Source organism: Sinocyclocheilus rhinocerous, unplaced genomic scaffold (genome assembly GCF_001515625.1).
Source record: "Sinocyclocheilus rhinocerous isolate Xijiao unplaced genomic scaffold, SAMN03320098_v1.1 scaffold677, whole genome shotgun sequence".
Classification (NCBI taxonomy): Eukaryota; Metazoa; Chordata; class Actinopteri; order Cypriniformes; family Cyprinidae; genus Sinocyclocheilus; species Sinocyclocheilus rhinocerous.
This window is the reverse complement of record NW_015633185.1, coordinates 142,294-159,324: the sequence shown is the minus strand read 5'-3', so window position 1 is coordinate 159,324 and position 17,031 is coordinate 142,294. Positions and strand designations below refer to the sequence as shown.

General features: G+C 40.2%; 1 protein-coding gene across 1 annotated transcript in view; it reads left to right on the top strand.

Annotated features, from left to right (window-relative positions):
• bcl11aa (BCL11 transcription factor A a) overlaps positions 1-13,672 on the top strand; it is a 61,960-nt gene extending 48,288 nt beyond the window's left edge. Inside the window, exon 3 of the mRNA XM_016556719.1 lies at positions 11,087-13,672. Within this exon, the coding sequence (XP_016412205.1) occupies positions 11,087-13,140 (2,054 nt within the window). The 3' untranslated portion in view covers positions 13,141-13,672. The remainder of the gene's footprint in view (positions 1-11,086) is intronic.
• The last annotated feature ends 3,359 nt before the right edge of the window (positions 13,673-17,031 follow it).

The window sequence follows — 17,031 nt, the reverse complement described above, 5'->3', positions numbered from 1 at the left end:
GACATGTGTCATGTCATGATTATGAAGGTGTCATGTCAGTCTTATGCACACCCCTTCAAGTAAAGTGTTACCCAATATCATTGTATTATAACAAACAATATCTGCAAACACATGATGCTAGAGCTGTGTTTAGAACATCGCTTTATAAAGCCATGTTTGCAGTTATTTTTATTTAAATGGTCTCTAAATGATTTGTAAAGGGTGTACTGTTCACACAGGTGTCCTGTTTAGAACAATAGAAAGTGTCTACACAATTTTACTGTTCAATAGTTTGGGCTCGGTAAGATTTTTAAATGTTTTTAAAAGAAGTCGTCTCTTATGCTAACCAAGGCTCCATTTATTTGATCAAAAATACAATAGAAACAGTAATACTGTGAAATATTATTAAAATTCAACATAGCTGTTTTCTATTTTAATATATTTTAAAATTTAATTAATTCCCGAGATGGCAAAGCGGAATTTTCCGCATCCATTACTCCAGTAAATCAGTCTAATTTGCTGATTTGATGCAAAAAAAACATTTATTATCATCATTGTTGAAAACAGTTGGTTAATATTTTTGTGGAATATTTGGTAACACTTTATTTCGATAGTCCACTTTAGACATTCTACTAACTGTAAGTAACTTCGCTATTACATGACAACTAACTCTCATTAGAGCATTTGTAGACTGTTAGATTTGGGTTAGTAGAATAAGTTGCCGTACTTGAAAAGTTACTTATAGTCAGTAGAACGTCTGTTGAGCGACCATCAAAATAAAGTGTTAATAGATATTAAGCAGACAGTCTACTAATACTATAATGACTGCTAGTTCACATGTAGTTGCAAAGTTGTTTATAGGTAGTAGAATGTCTAAAGTGGACTATCAAAATAAAGTGTTACCGAATAATTTTTAAAGGATTCTTTTATGAATAGAACTTTCAAAAGAACAGCATTCATTTGAAGTATAATTATTTTGTAACATTGTAAATTTCTTTAATTTTGATGTACTTCACTTTTGATTAATGTTACATACATACGTTACGTATCCTTGCTGAATAAAAGTATCACAATTTTTAAAATTGTATTACAATTGTTTAAAAAAATCTTACTGACCCCAAACTTTTGAACAGTATCTTTAGCGGCTTTGTGATTTTTTTTAATGTATGTTTTAGAATTAAAATAAATGCCACTTGGTTTGATATTTTGTTATATGATGCAACATAATTATACATAAATATTGCACAAATATAATGCTATTTGAGGGTATACATGCATATATATGTATATTATATTGTGAATATGTGTGGATGACCCACCAGCAGTGCCAAAGGGTGCAGAGAAGCACAATGTGGATCACAGCAGGGACTCTGGAACTCTCTGGCACACAAGTCAAACCAACTACGACATGTTCACGTGTGTCTCACATGCGCAAATATAAATTTACGCACATATAAAGTCCTGATTGGCCTTGTCGCCAAAACAATAACGCTTTTATATCCTAGTTCTTTAAAAGCACTCAGGGGTAATTGTGTTTTGTCTTCATTCTTGTGTGGCAGATTGTACAGCAGCACCTAATGACACACCAAGAGGATTGTGAAATTAGCCTCATTGTTGCTCTTAAATACTGAAATCAACTTCTCGTATTCAGCAATAACAGAATACGTGTACACGTTACTGATCAGCCGGGTTTGATTTGACTGGCTTGAGAGGGAAACGTATGCCACTCTCTGTGGTTATCATTAGCTGGGCAGGCCCTGTTTAGCGGTGTGTATTTCTGATTGGAGGGAACACGTCTCTCCTCACTGTAATAATGATAAGGAGAGGGGAGTCAGGTGTGTGGAAATCTCTCCCGCTCTTAATTGCGCTTGCTGTCCGGCAGGCAGGCAGATGGGAGACATGGTGTTCGTTGGAATGAGTTGATGCTGGGATTACTTGCTTAATGTGGAGAGGGAATTCCATTAGGATTTTTCATTTTAACCCATATTTTCTCCCCAGGGCGATTGACCCATCATGAATTGTTGCTATACACTCTTTTACACCTTTTCTTTATAAAAGTTGCAAGTGTCACATATATTAAGTTTATTTCTTAACTCCACACATGCATACATAATATTTTCTGTCATTAGTGAAAGTTTCTTTGTTTGGGACTTGAAATGTGACCCAGCTGCTCATCCTCTTGCTGAGGTGAAAGTAAAAAAGGCTTCTTATCAGGGTTTGGGATGGCTAAGGTTAATAAATGTGAAAGTCAGATTTTTGCCGGCCTGTCCAGGTTAATTACTGAGATGTTTCTGCCCAGGAGCACCAGCTCTAGTTATCACAGTATCTCTTTTAAGTCAGTCTTTTTTCCCTCTCTCCATATTTTTGGAAAGTGCAGTTAATGGGCGCATTACATCTCGTTGTTTAGATATTAGTGTGCGTTCTTTTGCCGAGTCGGGTAGAAATGCATAATGTTTAGGTTTGGAGGACACACAGTGTGAGAAGTGTCTTGGAGTCTTTTGTGGGATTTTTATGGTTCTTCCTCTGTCCAGCTTTGTCAGTGAGCAAGTGTTGGTCAAACAGGCCTTTGTTTGTGGCCAGTCACTCGGCACACCACAAAGAGTCTGGAACCGGACAAAGAGCCGAGTGTGTGAGAGCGGTGCTGGGCCGACCCAGCCAGACTGCTTGGAGGAATACTGATACAAGCCAGAGACACACATGACCTAAGCACTGACACACGAGTTAAACACAGACGCCCATTAGATGTCTTGCTCTGGTCAGAATTAGCTAATATTTTTCTTCTTCTTATTCTATATCTAATCAAATCAAAAGACAACAATGTTCACTTTTAATATATGTGTAGTCAACATGAAATAAGGTTCTCATCTCCTGCAGCATGTTCATGCTATGCTCCTTGTAAAAGTATTTTAAACAGCATTTTGCTATTGTTTATTATTTATAAGTGTGTGTGTGTAAATGAGAAAAATTAGTATGACTAGTTAGATTAGTACAACAATTTTTAAAAAGTGCATGTATTTTACTTGAAATATTTGTACTTGTAAAAATTAATTTGTCACACTGCAGAACAATTCATCATGAATAAGCAAAAGCAAAAAGTGATTAAAAATGGCAAATAACTTTAAATTAATGCTGACCAGCTACAGAATCTTGATATACACTACTAATCAAAAGTGGAATTATTATTATTTTTTAACAAACACTAAAGACTAGACTAGAGCAATGGCTGCTGAAAATTCAGTTTTGCCATCACAAGAATAAATGACATAATAATAAAATATATTAACATAGAAAACAGTTGTTTTAAATTGTAATAATATTTCACAATATTACCCATTTTACTCTATTTTTGATTAAATAAATTCAGCCTTGGTAAGCACCTTTATAAAAACTGACCCCAAAACCTATGAACGGTTTATAGAATTTTTTTACCCAAAATCTAGATTAAAAAGTTTGACATTGATTGATTTATTAAATGCATTTTATTTGTCAGTGTTAACAGGATTCATATGCATTGTTCTTAATTTAATTTATGAAAATGTAATGCTTATATTGTAATGTCATAACTTTGAGACTTGAGCAGGTGCAGAGGTGAAGGGACACCTCAAACACAAATATATGCAGAGGCTCTTGAAAGCATAAGCCGCTGATAAAATTCAAAAATGATATTAGATGGCATTGTCCTTTCTCCCCCTGCATTCAGTAATCCCGTTACTGCATTGTTGCATTACTTCAATTACCATTATCTCTGAGAGCTGTTGAATCTTAACACAATCGTCAAGGACAAAACAAAAGGAGCCGCAGTCTCGGCTAGTGACAGCAGTGAAGCTGTCGAGATGGAAGGCTGAGAGTACAGCCCGCGAAATATCAGCAACTGTTCAAATGACCTGCGCTTTTGCTTGTAGGAGGTTTTGAATCGCTGTATGCAAGTGCGTTCGTATCCGGTGCTTTTGTTTGCCGCGGACGCCGTTTGTGTGCGTGTGTGAGTGAGGGGGGTGGATTTTTTAGTGGTGGGAGGAAGAACAATGGATGAATCTGCATGTCGGGGATATTGGGCTGCCCGAGCTGTTTTAATCTGGCATTCATCTTAGTCTGCCAGCGCCATCGATCCAGACGGCACACATAGAAATGCACCCCGCTCTCTTAACAAAGCCAACATTAGACATTACTCCAAATATACACGCTCTCCATCTATACGTGTCAGTCATCAATGTGTGTCAGTCAAGATAAATCCATTAGTTTCATGCACTTAGCTGTATTTTAGTGTATTTTAATGAAATTGGTATGACGGCAAAACAATTTTTCATTTGTAAATGCACTTGTGTAACTACCACAACGCCTTTCCCGTACCAACAAACAGGTTGTGTGTGTGTGTTTGAGTGCACTTTTGCAATAAAATAAGGCTGACCTGTCCCCTAGGTGGATTTTATACGTTTTGCGCCCCAGATGAGCTGTCTGAATTTTGCACGAGTCATAACTTCACACTTTTTGGTTATTTTTGCACTGTAAAGCTATCTGTTTGGTGTGCTACAGTTTTCCTGTGCAAGATGCAGAACTCAGCAAGCGGGGAATTGGGTGGATGGGGGGGCTCACAACATATTTCCTTCCTCCATGTCTCCGGTTTCATCATGGGCACCAGTCACTCTCTGCCAAGCCATCACCGCTCTGTAATACAGCCTTACTTTTTGTCAAGATCATTCAGTGTGGCTTTATCTAACTGAAGTTTAATGCGTGTGTGTATGTGTGTAGTGATTTAGCTGGATTAGTCGGTCCTGTGAGGATGTGGTTGGCAGGTTGGTTGGGGGGGAGCTGTGGGGGGTGTTCTTGTTTTCCCGTGGCTCTGTGCTGTAACATTGCTCTGACATTTCCCTGTGTAAAAACTGCCAGCAATGCACTGAGCGCTCGCATCCGTCTGTAAGTAGCCGTGCTGCTGCCAGCTCCTGCAGACCAGTCCAACAACTGTCACCGGCAGTCTCTGCCTCGAACGTCGCGGCTTGCCAGCTTGTCCGGACTGACCCGCTTTCACTGCAAATTGGAGAGCTTTCTAATTAACTGAGGAATCTGTGAAAATTAGAGCAAGGCCGCTTTCCGAATTTCTCTATTAAATACTCTGACTCTGAGTGTCAAGGCACAGATTATCGTTACATTTAGCAAACTTGTGCACTCAGCGGTGGCCGAGAGACTCGAGCCACGTAGTTGCGCACATTAAACAGCTGTGAACCCACGAGTCCCTCATCTGCTTTTACTGCCCATCCGTCTCAAATGCTCAGCTCTCGACTGCTCCTCTCAAAAAGACAGTCAATGACACAAAGAATATTCTTTCAACTCTCTTGAGAAAATTAAAATTAGACCAAAAGGAGGGGAAGGCTAATTTCTTTGGCAGGCTGCTGCTTTTAATTCCACCCAGTAAAATCTTCAGAGTCTAATAGCAGATTATTGGAGCACCTGTCGGTGGCTCGCCGACTCCTGTCATCGGAACAGATTGTGACAGTTTTGTCAGAAGAAGAACCTGGCTGTGAGCGTGCCAAGCACGATGCCCGCATGGCACATGCCGGTGCTTGCGAGAGGCACGCCAGTCAATAATATCGCCACCTGCGTGAAGCTATCAATTATTGCCGCAATTATTTGTCTAGTTGGATATTCAAAATGTCATGTGAAAAAGATGATTACATATTCCGCTGAGTGTTGCCATGTGTAATGAAATGAAGCGGGCTCTTGTTAAACGTGGAGATGCGGTAACCTGTCCTTCAGAGATCCCTGTGGCTGGTGAGGAGACGGCAGGCCCTCAAAGTCTATTTAAAGAACTGAACCTTCTGAAGACCCTATATTGAAAGCAAATTGGGTTTTGTGTACGACATGAGGCGAATTAAAACTCTCCCTCAACCTCGACAACAACAGATAGCCATTACAGTTGTAGCTGTGTGGCAGGAGTGAAAAATACCCTTTGCATGATAATACAAAAATGTATACTAGGTTAAACCCTCTGCAGGTGGCAGCAATTAAATGTAATTTCTGCAGATTGTAATGATCCATAATTTAGCTGGCCTTTGCATCAACCCCCCTGATATAAAGTAGTGCGCAGTCTTGATTTGGTGCAGGGCTTTCAGCTGTTGGTCATGAGTGAGATTGTCAGGAGGTGCTCGTGGGTGGCAGGGCCATAGAGCAGCAATGTGCTGTTATTTTTCTCTCTGTTCACACCAACCGTCACCTCCCTCACTGCCCATCTCTGTCAGCTAGCTGAAATCTGGCGTGTGATATCGTCACCATTGCTCTCTTGTTCTGGGACCTTGGGTTATTTTTTTATTTTATTATTTATTTATTTTTTAAAATGTCTGTCAGATTTGTCTGTCAAGTCTGAATGGCTTTGTCTTTAATATATTCCAGGGGTATGTGCAGGTTCCGGGTTATTTGGAAAGATTTTGATTTTGGTCTTTCACCTTTAAATAATAAATATACTATATATCTCATCTGGATTGATTTAAAATAAATCTTTCTCAGAAAAAGTTCCTCTTATATATTCCCTTTCAGTTCTCAGTGAAAGACAAACAAGTTCCGCTGTTTTATTAAAAAGCTAGGAAGCTGCTCAGTGAGTGACCTTAAATATGTACACTTAAAAAAAAAGATGATAATGCTAAATGATATCCAGTATAAGTTGAGTAAAATGGAACACATTTATGGTTTGATGTTACTGATGGGGCTTAAAATTATAACAAAAGTTTGGGAAACACTGGTATGCGTCACCACGTTTTATATTATTTTGAGCTTTACTCATGTTATTCCTAACAATCATTCCTTAACACTTATCATTTATTTGTTGCCCATATTTCTCATGTAGAGTGGGTGTGTGTTTTCGTTTACCATGTTTAAGAAGTGCCAAGGCAGAGACAAAATGATGGCAGCACAAAAGGGTGCAGCGATGTCCGGAGGTGGCTGTCTGCCTGCCACAGAGCCTTCCAGAACCACCCCCATTTGTGTGCATTAACAGGATTATCTGAGAAAACCCACAGTGGCTCTGGCCTGCCTTTCCTCGTCTGAGCAGCAGAAAGGCCTTGCCTTGTTACATGCTTTGCTGGCTATTGAAGACTTCAGAGAAAGCCCCTCTGAGGAAAACAAACGAGATGAAAGAGTGCACACTGCCTGTTCGGCTCCGTTCAGCACCTCTTTCAGCCTTTCTTTCCGCCATCTCTCCATTTTTTGTTTTTTTCCCTTCTACCCTCTTTCTCTCGGGATGGTTGTAAACAGTACATGATAGCAGTTTAGAGACCTCTGGCTTGTGGGGGGAGTTAAATCCATCTCCCCTGTCCATTTTCGCTGTTTGTTGTTGTGGTTCCTATGTGGATGATGGCTCTTTTCCTGACCGCTTGACCTTGCGTTTTTGGGAGCGTAGGTAAATATCTGTACCTTGCATGTAACATCACTTTTAGCGCTGGTAATTTTCAAAGTTCAAACTGCCACTCATTACCTCATGAAAATATCAATTTCATTGCCATTTATGAGTTAATCGTGTGTTTTTTAACTATAGGCAACCTGAACCTGCTGCTTGTTTACCTGTTTATGGTGCAAATGCCATTTGCAGCACTTTATAACATTTTTTTTTATTTAGGAATTTATTCAGTGCAATTAGCAAAAATGGTTCTGTAGCTTTTGACAGCTTTCCATCTGAACTAGATAAAACATTTAGACTTGGGCATATTTATGTGTTAAATGTGAGCCAAAATCATCACAATTAAAAGAACCAAAGACTTAAACTACTTCAGTCTGTGTGCATTGAATTTATTTAATACACGAGTTTCACAATTTGAGTTGAATTACTGAAATAAATTAACTTTTCCACGACATTCTAATTTATTGAAATGCACCTGTATGTTTTTTCCTCCAATATGTTTTGTAGTAATGAAGATGTTTTTTCCCTTTTTTATTAATATTTTTAACCATTTTTATAATACTAAATATATGGTATGTACATGTGTGGTACAAGTGTTGAAAAAGTTGTAAAAGCATCTGTTAATTTGCTAACAGGGATCAGACAATTGGCATCTGCTAGTTTTTAAAGATATATATATTTTTAAAGAATATAATGTATCAGTTCCTCCAAAATGCAGAGACAAAAAAAATTCATAAATGGGTAACATTGCATTCAGTACAGTCTGTTTAATGATGAAAGGCTCTTGTTTCCAGCCTCCTTTATTATTTAATCTCATAAATGAGGTGATGGAGGAGTCAGAAACATTAAATGAGATTACAAATGCAATGGGAGGAAAATCACCGGTCATTGTCAACGTGCCATTGAAAGTCAATTATTGTTTTAAATGTTCCTTTGCTGTGACAATTGACCATATGCACGGAGCGCTATTTAGAACTTCCGGATAAAGATAAGCCAGCTCATAATCTTCCGGTGAAGCTCATTTTTACATTTAAATGCTGACAAATAAACACTATCGTAACTGTTTAGGCAGTTAGTCTAATCTCTTAAATGACATCGTAATGGTATTCTCGATAATCAGTATCTTACCTTCATAGCCATGAATACATTTTTAAAATATTATAAAATTTTAAAGCCTTTATTATTTCTCATCAGTAAAATTAACTTTATTAAAGGTTCACTTTTCATTCATGTTTTAGGCTTCTCCTTATTTTAATATCTTAGACATCCATCAATTAGTGATGAAAAAAATTGCCGCGCTGGTGGAAACAACACGAGACCGTGCTACCTCGACTGTCAAGAGCGGCTCGACGGTGTTTAGTGTCCCGCACCAGCAGCAGCGAGCGTGCCGTCAGCGCAGCTGAAGAGTTCTGCGTTCAAATGGGTTCAAATGCATGTAATAGGCTTAAGCTTGCCGCAAAGCACCGGCAAAAGTTTCGTTAAGTAGTAATTTAAAGCTTTCTATAGATATATTTATCATGTCTGTGAGGCGTGTATTCGCTGAGTTTTGGTTCATTTTTGTGAAGCGCTCCTTTTCAAGACCGAAATGGCAGTATAAAAGCACAACGTTTTGTTGATATTGTGAGTGCACACAAAAAAAGTAGACACTTTGCAGTTCCGAATCATGTATTACTCTTTATGAGCAAAAATGACGCATAGGCTATTTAAAGTTGTTTCCACTGAAAAAAATGCAAGTGATCTCGCTGGTGACTTCATGTCCTTCAAAGCGCGCTTCAGCTTCCACTCTCAAAGAGCAGAAGCTGGGTTGCGCCCGGCCGGATGCGCTTTTATGCTTTCTGGTGCTTACGTCACCCTGCTCGTGACGTCTCGCTGCTCCATTGGACGGATTTGACACGTGCTTCAGAACGCGGTCACGCAAGGGCGTTCCCAAAGCGATCTCGACGCAGCTCGAGTTCCTGAAGGGGAAACTGATCAAACATGCTATGGCTATGACCTCAGGCTATGATCAGCTCACTGTCTGCCGCTGGCCGCTTGGTCGTTACTTTAAAAAACAAAAACTTATTTAACGAAACAAAAAACGCTCCAAACGTTTTCCTAAATTAACTTAATAAAAAACGAAACAAAATATAGCCTAATCACTTTGCCCTTGGGCTCATTGGCTGCAGCTGCCATTTCAACTCCATGTTTTTTTCATGTCTTGCTTTTTGATTTATAATAAAATAAATATTACAACAAATTTTAGTACTTTATCGCACTGAATATAAAGTGCAAGAAGTCACAAAGTCACTTGTCATTTAAAAAAATTAATAAATAAGACCAGACAGCCTATAATGCTGAATTATTTAAATACCTACATAGTTAAATACAAATTAAATAAGTATAAGAATTAAATAGTGCATTCAATATTTTGAAATGTTTAAATTTAATAATTTAACTACATCGTTTAAGTTTCAGCTCTATTTTGACGTCGGCTGGTCAGATGATTCATTCCGTTGCCACTGTCAATCATAGCAATGACTCGCGGCATGATTTAACGGATTCGCTCGTGTAAATTTAACATTCGTGTTTGTCATTCCTGAAACGGTATATGTGGACATTTGGTTCTCTTAGACAAACAAAACTTTTCTCCAAATTGTGAATGGATTATGTAGAGAAACCGAGCAAAGGGCGCTCCCTTAAGGCACAGTACAGTTAACTGGAAATGACTGAGTTGGCTTATCTAAAACCAGGAAGTAATTGTGCATATGGTCAATTGTCTACACACTTTACTGTTTCATTTGTAAGGGAGTAGATGGTCTCTCTTTTTGCTTTTTTTCTATTCTACTGGTAGAATCCTTTATTTCCATTTTAAGCAACTGTTGCTTAAACTGATCTTTTTGAGCTTGCATTTGAAGAGCAGACAATTTATTAAATAGAATTAAAATTTCAAAACAATATTTTTTCAATGTGTGAAGTGTTTGCAACAAATGTTCCTATTCTCCTATGGCTTTGCACTGGCTTAAAACACCTGAATTTTGTGTAATGTAACCTTTAACACATCTTAACAATGTGCATGTTTCCTCTGTTGCCCCTTTACAGGATATATTTCTGTAGTCCTTCCAGATTTTGTTTACTGTATGCTTCCTGTTCATCTGTTTTTGTACATGGATGAAAGTGTTCAGCTTGAGAGAGCACTATTGTTTGCTTTTATAGCTCTGCTGACAACCGTTACAAGAACCGGCTGAACTGTGTACAGCCGAAAGCAGGAGTGTATCACCCCATGCAAAGACCTGAGCTAAACCCCAACACAGTCTTTCTCTGCTGGACTACCAGTGCTTTGTCTGGTCTTGTGTTGTGAAAAGATCTGCTCCACTGGGTTCTGGCCTGTAGTGCTGTTTGGGAGCATGTTTATAATAAGAGCTGTGTTTACTGTTATGTGATACTTACTTTAGCCTGCTGAGGGGCTAAAGCCGATGAGAGACTGTTAGTATGGAGGGCTACACGGGCCTGGGGTCTAGACAGGAGATGAGGGAGGTTCATAAATGATTAAGACACAATTTGTAGGCTTTTTTGTAGGTCTGAAATACACTAGGGAGCAGCTGAGAAAGGGAATGAGTACAAACAAACACATGTAGCAGATCTAGAGATCTATTCTATTCTATTCTATTCTGCTCTTCCTTTAAATGAGTTGCAGTTAATCTCTTTGGTACAGTTAGAGAATTAACTCTTCTCTTTTGTGTTTTGCAGGTAAAGATGAGCCCAGCATCTACACTTGCACAACCTGTAAGCAGCCGTTCAGCAGTGCCTGGTTTCTGCTGCAACATGCCCAGAACACTCATGGCTTCCGCATCTACCTTGAGAGTGAGTGCGGAAGTCCGCTCACGCCCCGTGTGGGAGCTCCTTCAGGAATGGGTGCAGATTGCTCTTCTCAGCCCCCCCTGCATGGCATCCATCTCCCAGAGGGAAGCCCATTCAACCTGCTGCGGATACCCAACTCTGGACGCGATGGACCCCCTCTCCGAGAGGGTCGATTTCCCCCTACGCCGCCTCTCTTTAGCCCTCCACCCCGCCATCACTTGGACCCTCATCGCATGGAGCACCTGAGCCCGGAGGAGCTGGCTTTGGCCACCCACCACCCGAGTGCCTTCGACAGGGTGCTGCGCCTCAACCCCATACCAATGGATCCCCCAGCTATGGACTTCTCTCGTAGATTGAGGGAGCTGGCTGGTAACACCTCAGGGTCAACTCCTCCTCTCTCACCCAACAGGCCCAGCCCTATGCAACGGCTACTACAACCATTCCAGTCAGGAACCAAGCCACCCTTTCTCTCCACCCCTCCTCTACCTTCCATGCAGTCCCCCTCTGGCGCCCAGTCCACCCCGACCCCTCTTACGCAACAGTCCAACACGCCCATGAAGAGCAAGTCTTGTGAGTTCTGTGGGAAGACCTTCAAGTTCCAGAGTAATTTAGTTGTGCATCGACGCAGTCACACGGGTGAGAAACCCTACAAGTGCCACCAGTGCGACCATGCCTGTACGCAGGCCAGCAAGCTGAAGCGGCACATGAAGACACACATGAACAAGTCATCGCCCATGACGGTCAAGTCCGACGATGGCTTGTCCACAGCCAGCTCCCCTGAGCCTGGAACCAGCGATTTAGTGGGTAGTGCCAGTAATGCCCTCAAGTCCGTGGTAGCCAAATTCAAAAGTGAAAACAACCGTCTGATTCCAGAGCATGGAGAGGAAGAAGAGGAAGAGGAACAGGAGGAAGAAGAAGAGGAGGAAGAGGAAGAGGAGGAAGGAGAGGAGGAGGAGCTGGAGAGAGAGGGAGGTAGAAACAACTACCACTTCAGCCTCAACCTCGAGGCTGCACGGCACCACGAGAACAACGGCAGACGTCTGGGTGGGGGTGAGGACGGGATCCCACGTTCACTGCCTGAGGTTATGCAGGGCATGGGCTTGGCAGCCAGCATGCAGCACTACAGTGAGGCATTTCATCAACACAAGCGAGGAGCCCTAAACTCTGACAATGATGCACATAGGGACATGTGTGATGAGGACTCGGCTCTGGAATCAGACAGAGTGGATGAGGGCTGTGGCTCAGCTATCAATGGTCGAGGCTCATCCCCCAGTGAGTCTGCCTCTGTTGGTTTGTCCAAGAAGCTCCTACTGGGCAGTCCCAGCTCACGTAGTCCTTTCTCCAAACGAATCAAGCTGGAGAAGGACTTTGACCTGTCCACCTCTACAATCCCCAACACTGAGAATGTCTATTCCCAGTGGTTGGCTGGCTATGCTGCCTCTCGGCAGCTGAAGGACCCCTTTCTGAATTTCGGGGACTCCAGACAATCGCCTTTCGCCTCGTCTTCAGAGCACTCCTCAGAGAATGGAAGCCTGCGCTTCTCTACGCCACCAGGGGACCTGGATGGCGTCTCGGGCCGCAGCGGAACTGGTAGTGGTGGCAGCACGCCACACCTTGGGGGTCCTGGTCGGCCCAGCTCAAAAGATGGCCGACGCAGTGACACCTGCGAGTACTGTGGCAAAATATTCAAAAACTGCAGCAATCTGACAGTGCACCGGCGCAGCCACACGGGTGAGAGGCCTTATAAGTGTGCGCTCTGCAATTATGCCTGCGCTCAGAGCAGCAAGCTAACACGGCACATGAAAACGCACGGGCAAGTGGGCAAGGACGTTTACAAATGTGAAATCTGTCATATGCCTTTTAGTGTGTACAGCACCCTTGAGAAACACATGAAAAAATGGCACAGTGACCTTGCATTGGACAACGAAATTAAAACTGAGTAGCGGTGGAGTGTGGTAGCTCACTTGCCTGTTAACAGCGAATAACACCCCACTCCCACCCTCATCCTTGTAGATTTCCCTGTTTCGCTAGTCCAGTGGCGGCTAAGACAACGTGCTTGGCACCACCAGCACACCCTTTTCATTTACCGTTGAATGCATGATCTGTATCGGGGCAATACTATTGCATTGACGCAAACTTGGAGCCTTTCTCTTGTGCAATAATTTACATGTTGTGTACTTTTTCTTTTTTCTTTACCATTTTGGAAAATTTGACAGCATGCATGATATATTTTGGCTAATTTTTAAAAATAAATTGTCCCTGGTTGGTTAGTTGTTTAGTAAATGTGTTGCTGTTTTATCGTTCATTATTTTATAAATGTTTTTTTCTTTATTTTTCTCTTTTAAGATCAAAGAAAAAGAAAAGAAAAAACAACCATGCTGCATACATTCTGTAATACATATCATGTACAGTTTTGTGTTGTAACATGGAGGACTACAGGCTATCGCTTAACCCTCTTTGGACGGGCTGGATATATCGCACTTAAACTAATCTTTCAAAAAGATGTTCTGTCCATATAGGGTTAAAATACTAATTGGCCCCTATTACAGAATAAAAGTAATGACAGCTTTTGAATTTCTTAAAAAGGAAACAGCATTAAGATTTGAATTTGTACTATCATTTGGTAAAACAAACAAAAAGAGTGCCTTGGATATCTTGAAATTGCATTGGTTAATCTCATCTGCTGTTATTCTGGAGTCTCAGCTAGGTACTACATAAGGATCGATTGGATCCTCAGAAGGTTCTTGCATCAAGTACCTGACTGCTATAGTCAACATTGACTTTAGAGAGAAATAGTAATAATCAAAAAGCTAAGGAAATTTCTAGTTAATCATCATTAGGTACCTATGTAAAACGTATCCCTCTATTGTGGTTTATGTCCTGGGCATGGCACATGCAGTATATGGTGTGGGATTTAGCCTTGTTTACTTTGTCTATCTGAAGGTACTGTACTTGGCGGTACTAGTTTTCAGTCCACAAGCATTTGACTTTTTTGTGTTTGTTCAAGTCTTCTCTTCAGTAGCACAACATTTTGATGTTTCTTTGATGACCATTGTTAGTGTGAACATCCATGGCGAAGGAACACCTGAGGACATTTGGAGCAAACTAATGTAATGTACTGTTGCTTGTTCTCTCAAAAGGTATTATTGTACCTTTTTTGGTAGTGAAAAAAAAACAAGCTGCCACGGTATATATTTTTAATTTGGCAGGATAATATAGTGCAAATTATTTGTATGTTTAAAAAAAGAAAATGAAAAAAAAAAAATCAAATTAAAAAATTTAAGTATGTGGCATTGTACAAAGGAGGCCATTCAATGGTTTCCCCGAGGAGTCTTTTGAGAATGTCCACACTAGCTAAAACAGGTGGTTGTACATATCTTTTTCTGTTCTTCTTTTTAAAAATCTCCTCTGCTGCCATTCTGTATGCAGTACAGCAAGCTAATGTTGGGTTGTTCTGTAGTGTGCTTCTGTCTTTTCACCTGTCTCACCTGAATACATTCCAAGCATCTTGAAAAAAAGCTAACGTCATATGCAGTAAATTACCAGTAAATAAACAAACAAACAAACAAAAAAATAATTCAAATAAATGAATTCAAATAATCAATGTTTTGCAGGTGTTTTTTTTTTTTTCATTGCCAAATATTAAATGGTGCTTTATATTTAGATTGGGACGACTTTCATATGCAAAGCATATTTAAAAATGAAATGGAGCTAAAGGAGCAGCCCACTTAAGTTCATACTCTTTTGTAAAAGGCAATGCGGAATATTTTGTTATCAGCCTTTTCTATTCCTGTTATGAGAGCTGTTTGTTGTAACTTGAACTTGAACTTTATCTTTTTCAATGGGAGTCACTATTTATTATTGCTTAAATACTCAGTTCAAAACGGAGACATAGAATGGATCCTTTTTTGTTCGTTTGTTTTCATTTTTATTTTTTTTTTAAAGAAAAGAATGACCAAAGGTCATTGACAGACTTGCTTTTTTGTTGTTTTTGTTTCTGGTCTATGTTGAGTTTTATTGGAGAAACCACTGTCTCTGTTTTCTGGCAGTTGTCTACATTATCCTGTTCACCAACCAATTTTGTCCCTTTATTGAAAACAATTAATAAAAAAAAAAGAAAGTATATACCTGTGTCTGGTGGCAAAGATTTCTCTCTGCATTTTTGTCTTTTATTTATTTATTTTTTGTCGAGGACACTTGACACACACATTTAAACAGCTCAGAGTATCGTACTAAAGCCATGATGGTGTTTAACTCTCATTTGCTTGAACTCCGCTGGGTGTATGCGTGTCAAATAATTAGGACGGTCGTCCTGAGCAGCTCTGGACTCGTGGCACCTTTCCCCTCCCCCTGTTCCTTTGCCCGCTACTGTGTGTTCGTGTGGTTCAGCAATGGTGTGTTTAGCCCATGGGTGTAGGAGGGCCTTCAGGCTGCTCTACAAATCTCTGTGGTCATGTGACCAAGTGACTTGAAAAGTGTTACCTTACCTGTTTTATAGGTCAGAAAAACAGCTTAGCAGCTTTACCACAAATGCAGATGGAGCATCACTCCTGAAACTGCCTTTATTTTGTATATCTCTTTTATATGTGACAAAAACGTTGCCTACATTCACCAGTTCAGCATTAGCAAAATGAACAGAAATTTTTGTAGCAGAATAAAACCTTGACCACAAACTGAGTGTTGTTTATAATGATGCACACTCAAATTTTCTTCTTTGTCTGTTTCTTTAAGATTCCTCTTCAAACACAAGAAAGAAATAGCCACTTGTGTTTAGAGAGGTCTATTGTGTTTTGGCAGGTGGGAAAGACGCAAAACTTCAACCCCTCCCTACCCAATCATTCCCATTTTATTCATCTGGCTCTTGAAGACAACATGTCACTCTACTCAAACAATGCTACACTACAGGCAAATAAAACAAATCACTGACATTTCTCTCCATGCCTGAAAAACGAGTGCTCACATAAACCCATGCACTGAAATTCTCTCAATTTTTTCCCCAGACTTTAATACTGTATTTATGATAATTCTGTCATCATTTACTCACCCTCATGTCTTTCAAATCCTGTATGACTTTCTTTCTTATGTGGAACAGAAAAGGAGATGTTAGTCAGAATGCCCAAGCTGGTCTTTTCCATACAATGGAAGTGAATGGTGACCATGGCTGTATTTTCGAGGTAAGATTTTCATTGAATAAAACACATTTCAATCAGGTTTTTTTTTTTTACACAAGTTAAGCTATATAATTTCTGAACATTTTTCATTTAGTGTAAAAGTTGTATGGACTACTTTCATAATGCCCCTTTTTTCTTTTTTGAAAAATATTATGTTCTCACTGTTATAAAAATCTAATCCCAGTATCCCCAAATATTCTTCTTTTCCCCTTTCCCCAGTGTTTTGTAGTTCAGTATTCTCCAGCGACTTGGAAAATGTGAGCCTCAAAGCACTGAGGTGCATGGTTTGTTTTAGTTTTGTGTCTGTGTGGACTTGGCCGTGCAAATTGGTCTCCTGATCAAAAGTTCTTTGTGTTTATGGCCCACTGGCAGACATTCTGCTCTGGACTGTTCAGCATGGGGTTGCCAAGCGGACTGTACCGCTGTCTAAACAGAGGTTGACTCAGTTGTTTAAACGTTACACGTTGTCAACTTTATAGTTGGTTTGAGAGTTTGCGGTACTGCTAGGCACGAATGCCCTTCTTGTGTGTTGAACTAGCTTACTCCAGCTTGGCTTTGCTCTATTAATTATATGGTGTGAGGTGAGTGGGCACAAAGTGCACCTTAATGGACAATGACCACCTCGCACCCACTCTCAAAGTATGTGGCAGTTAACCAAGCTTA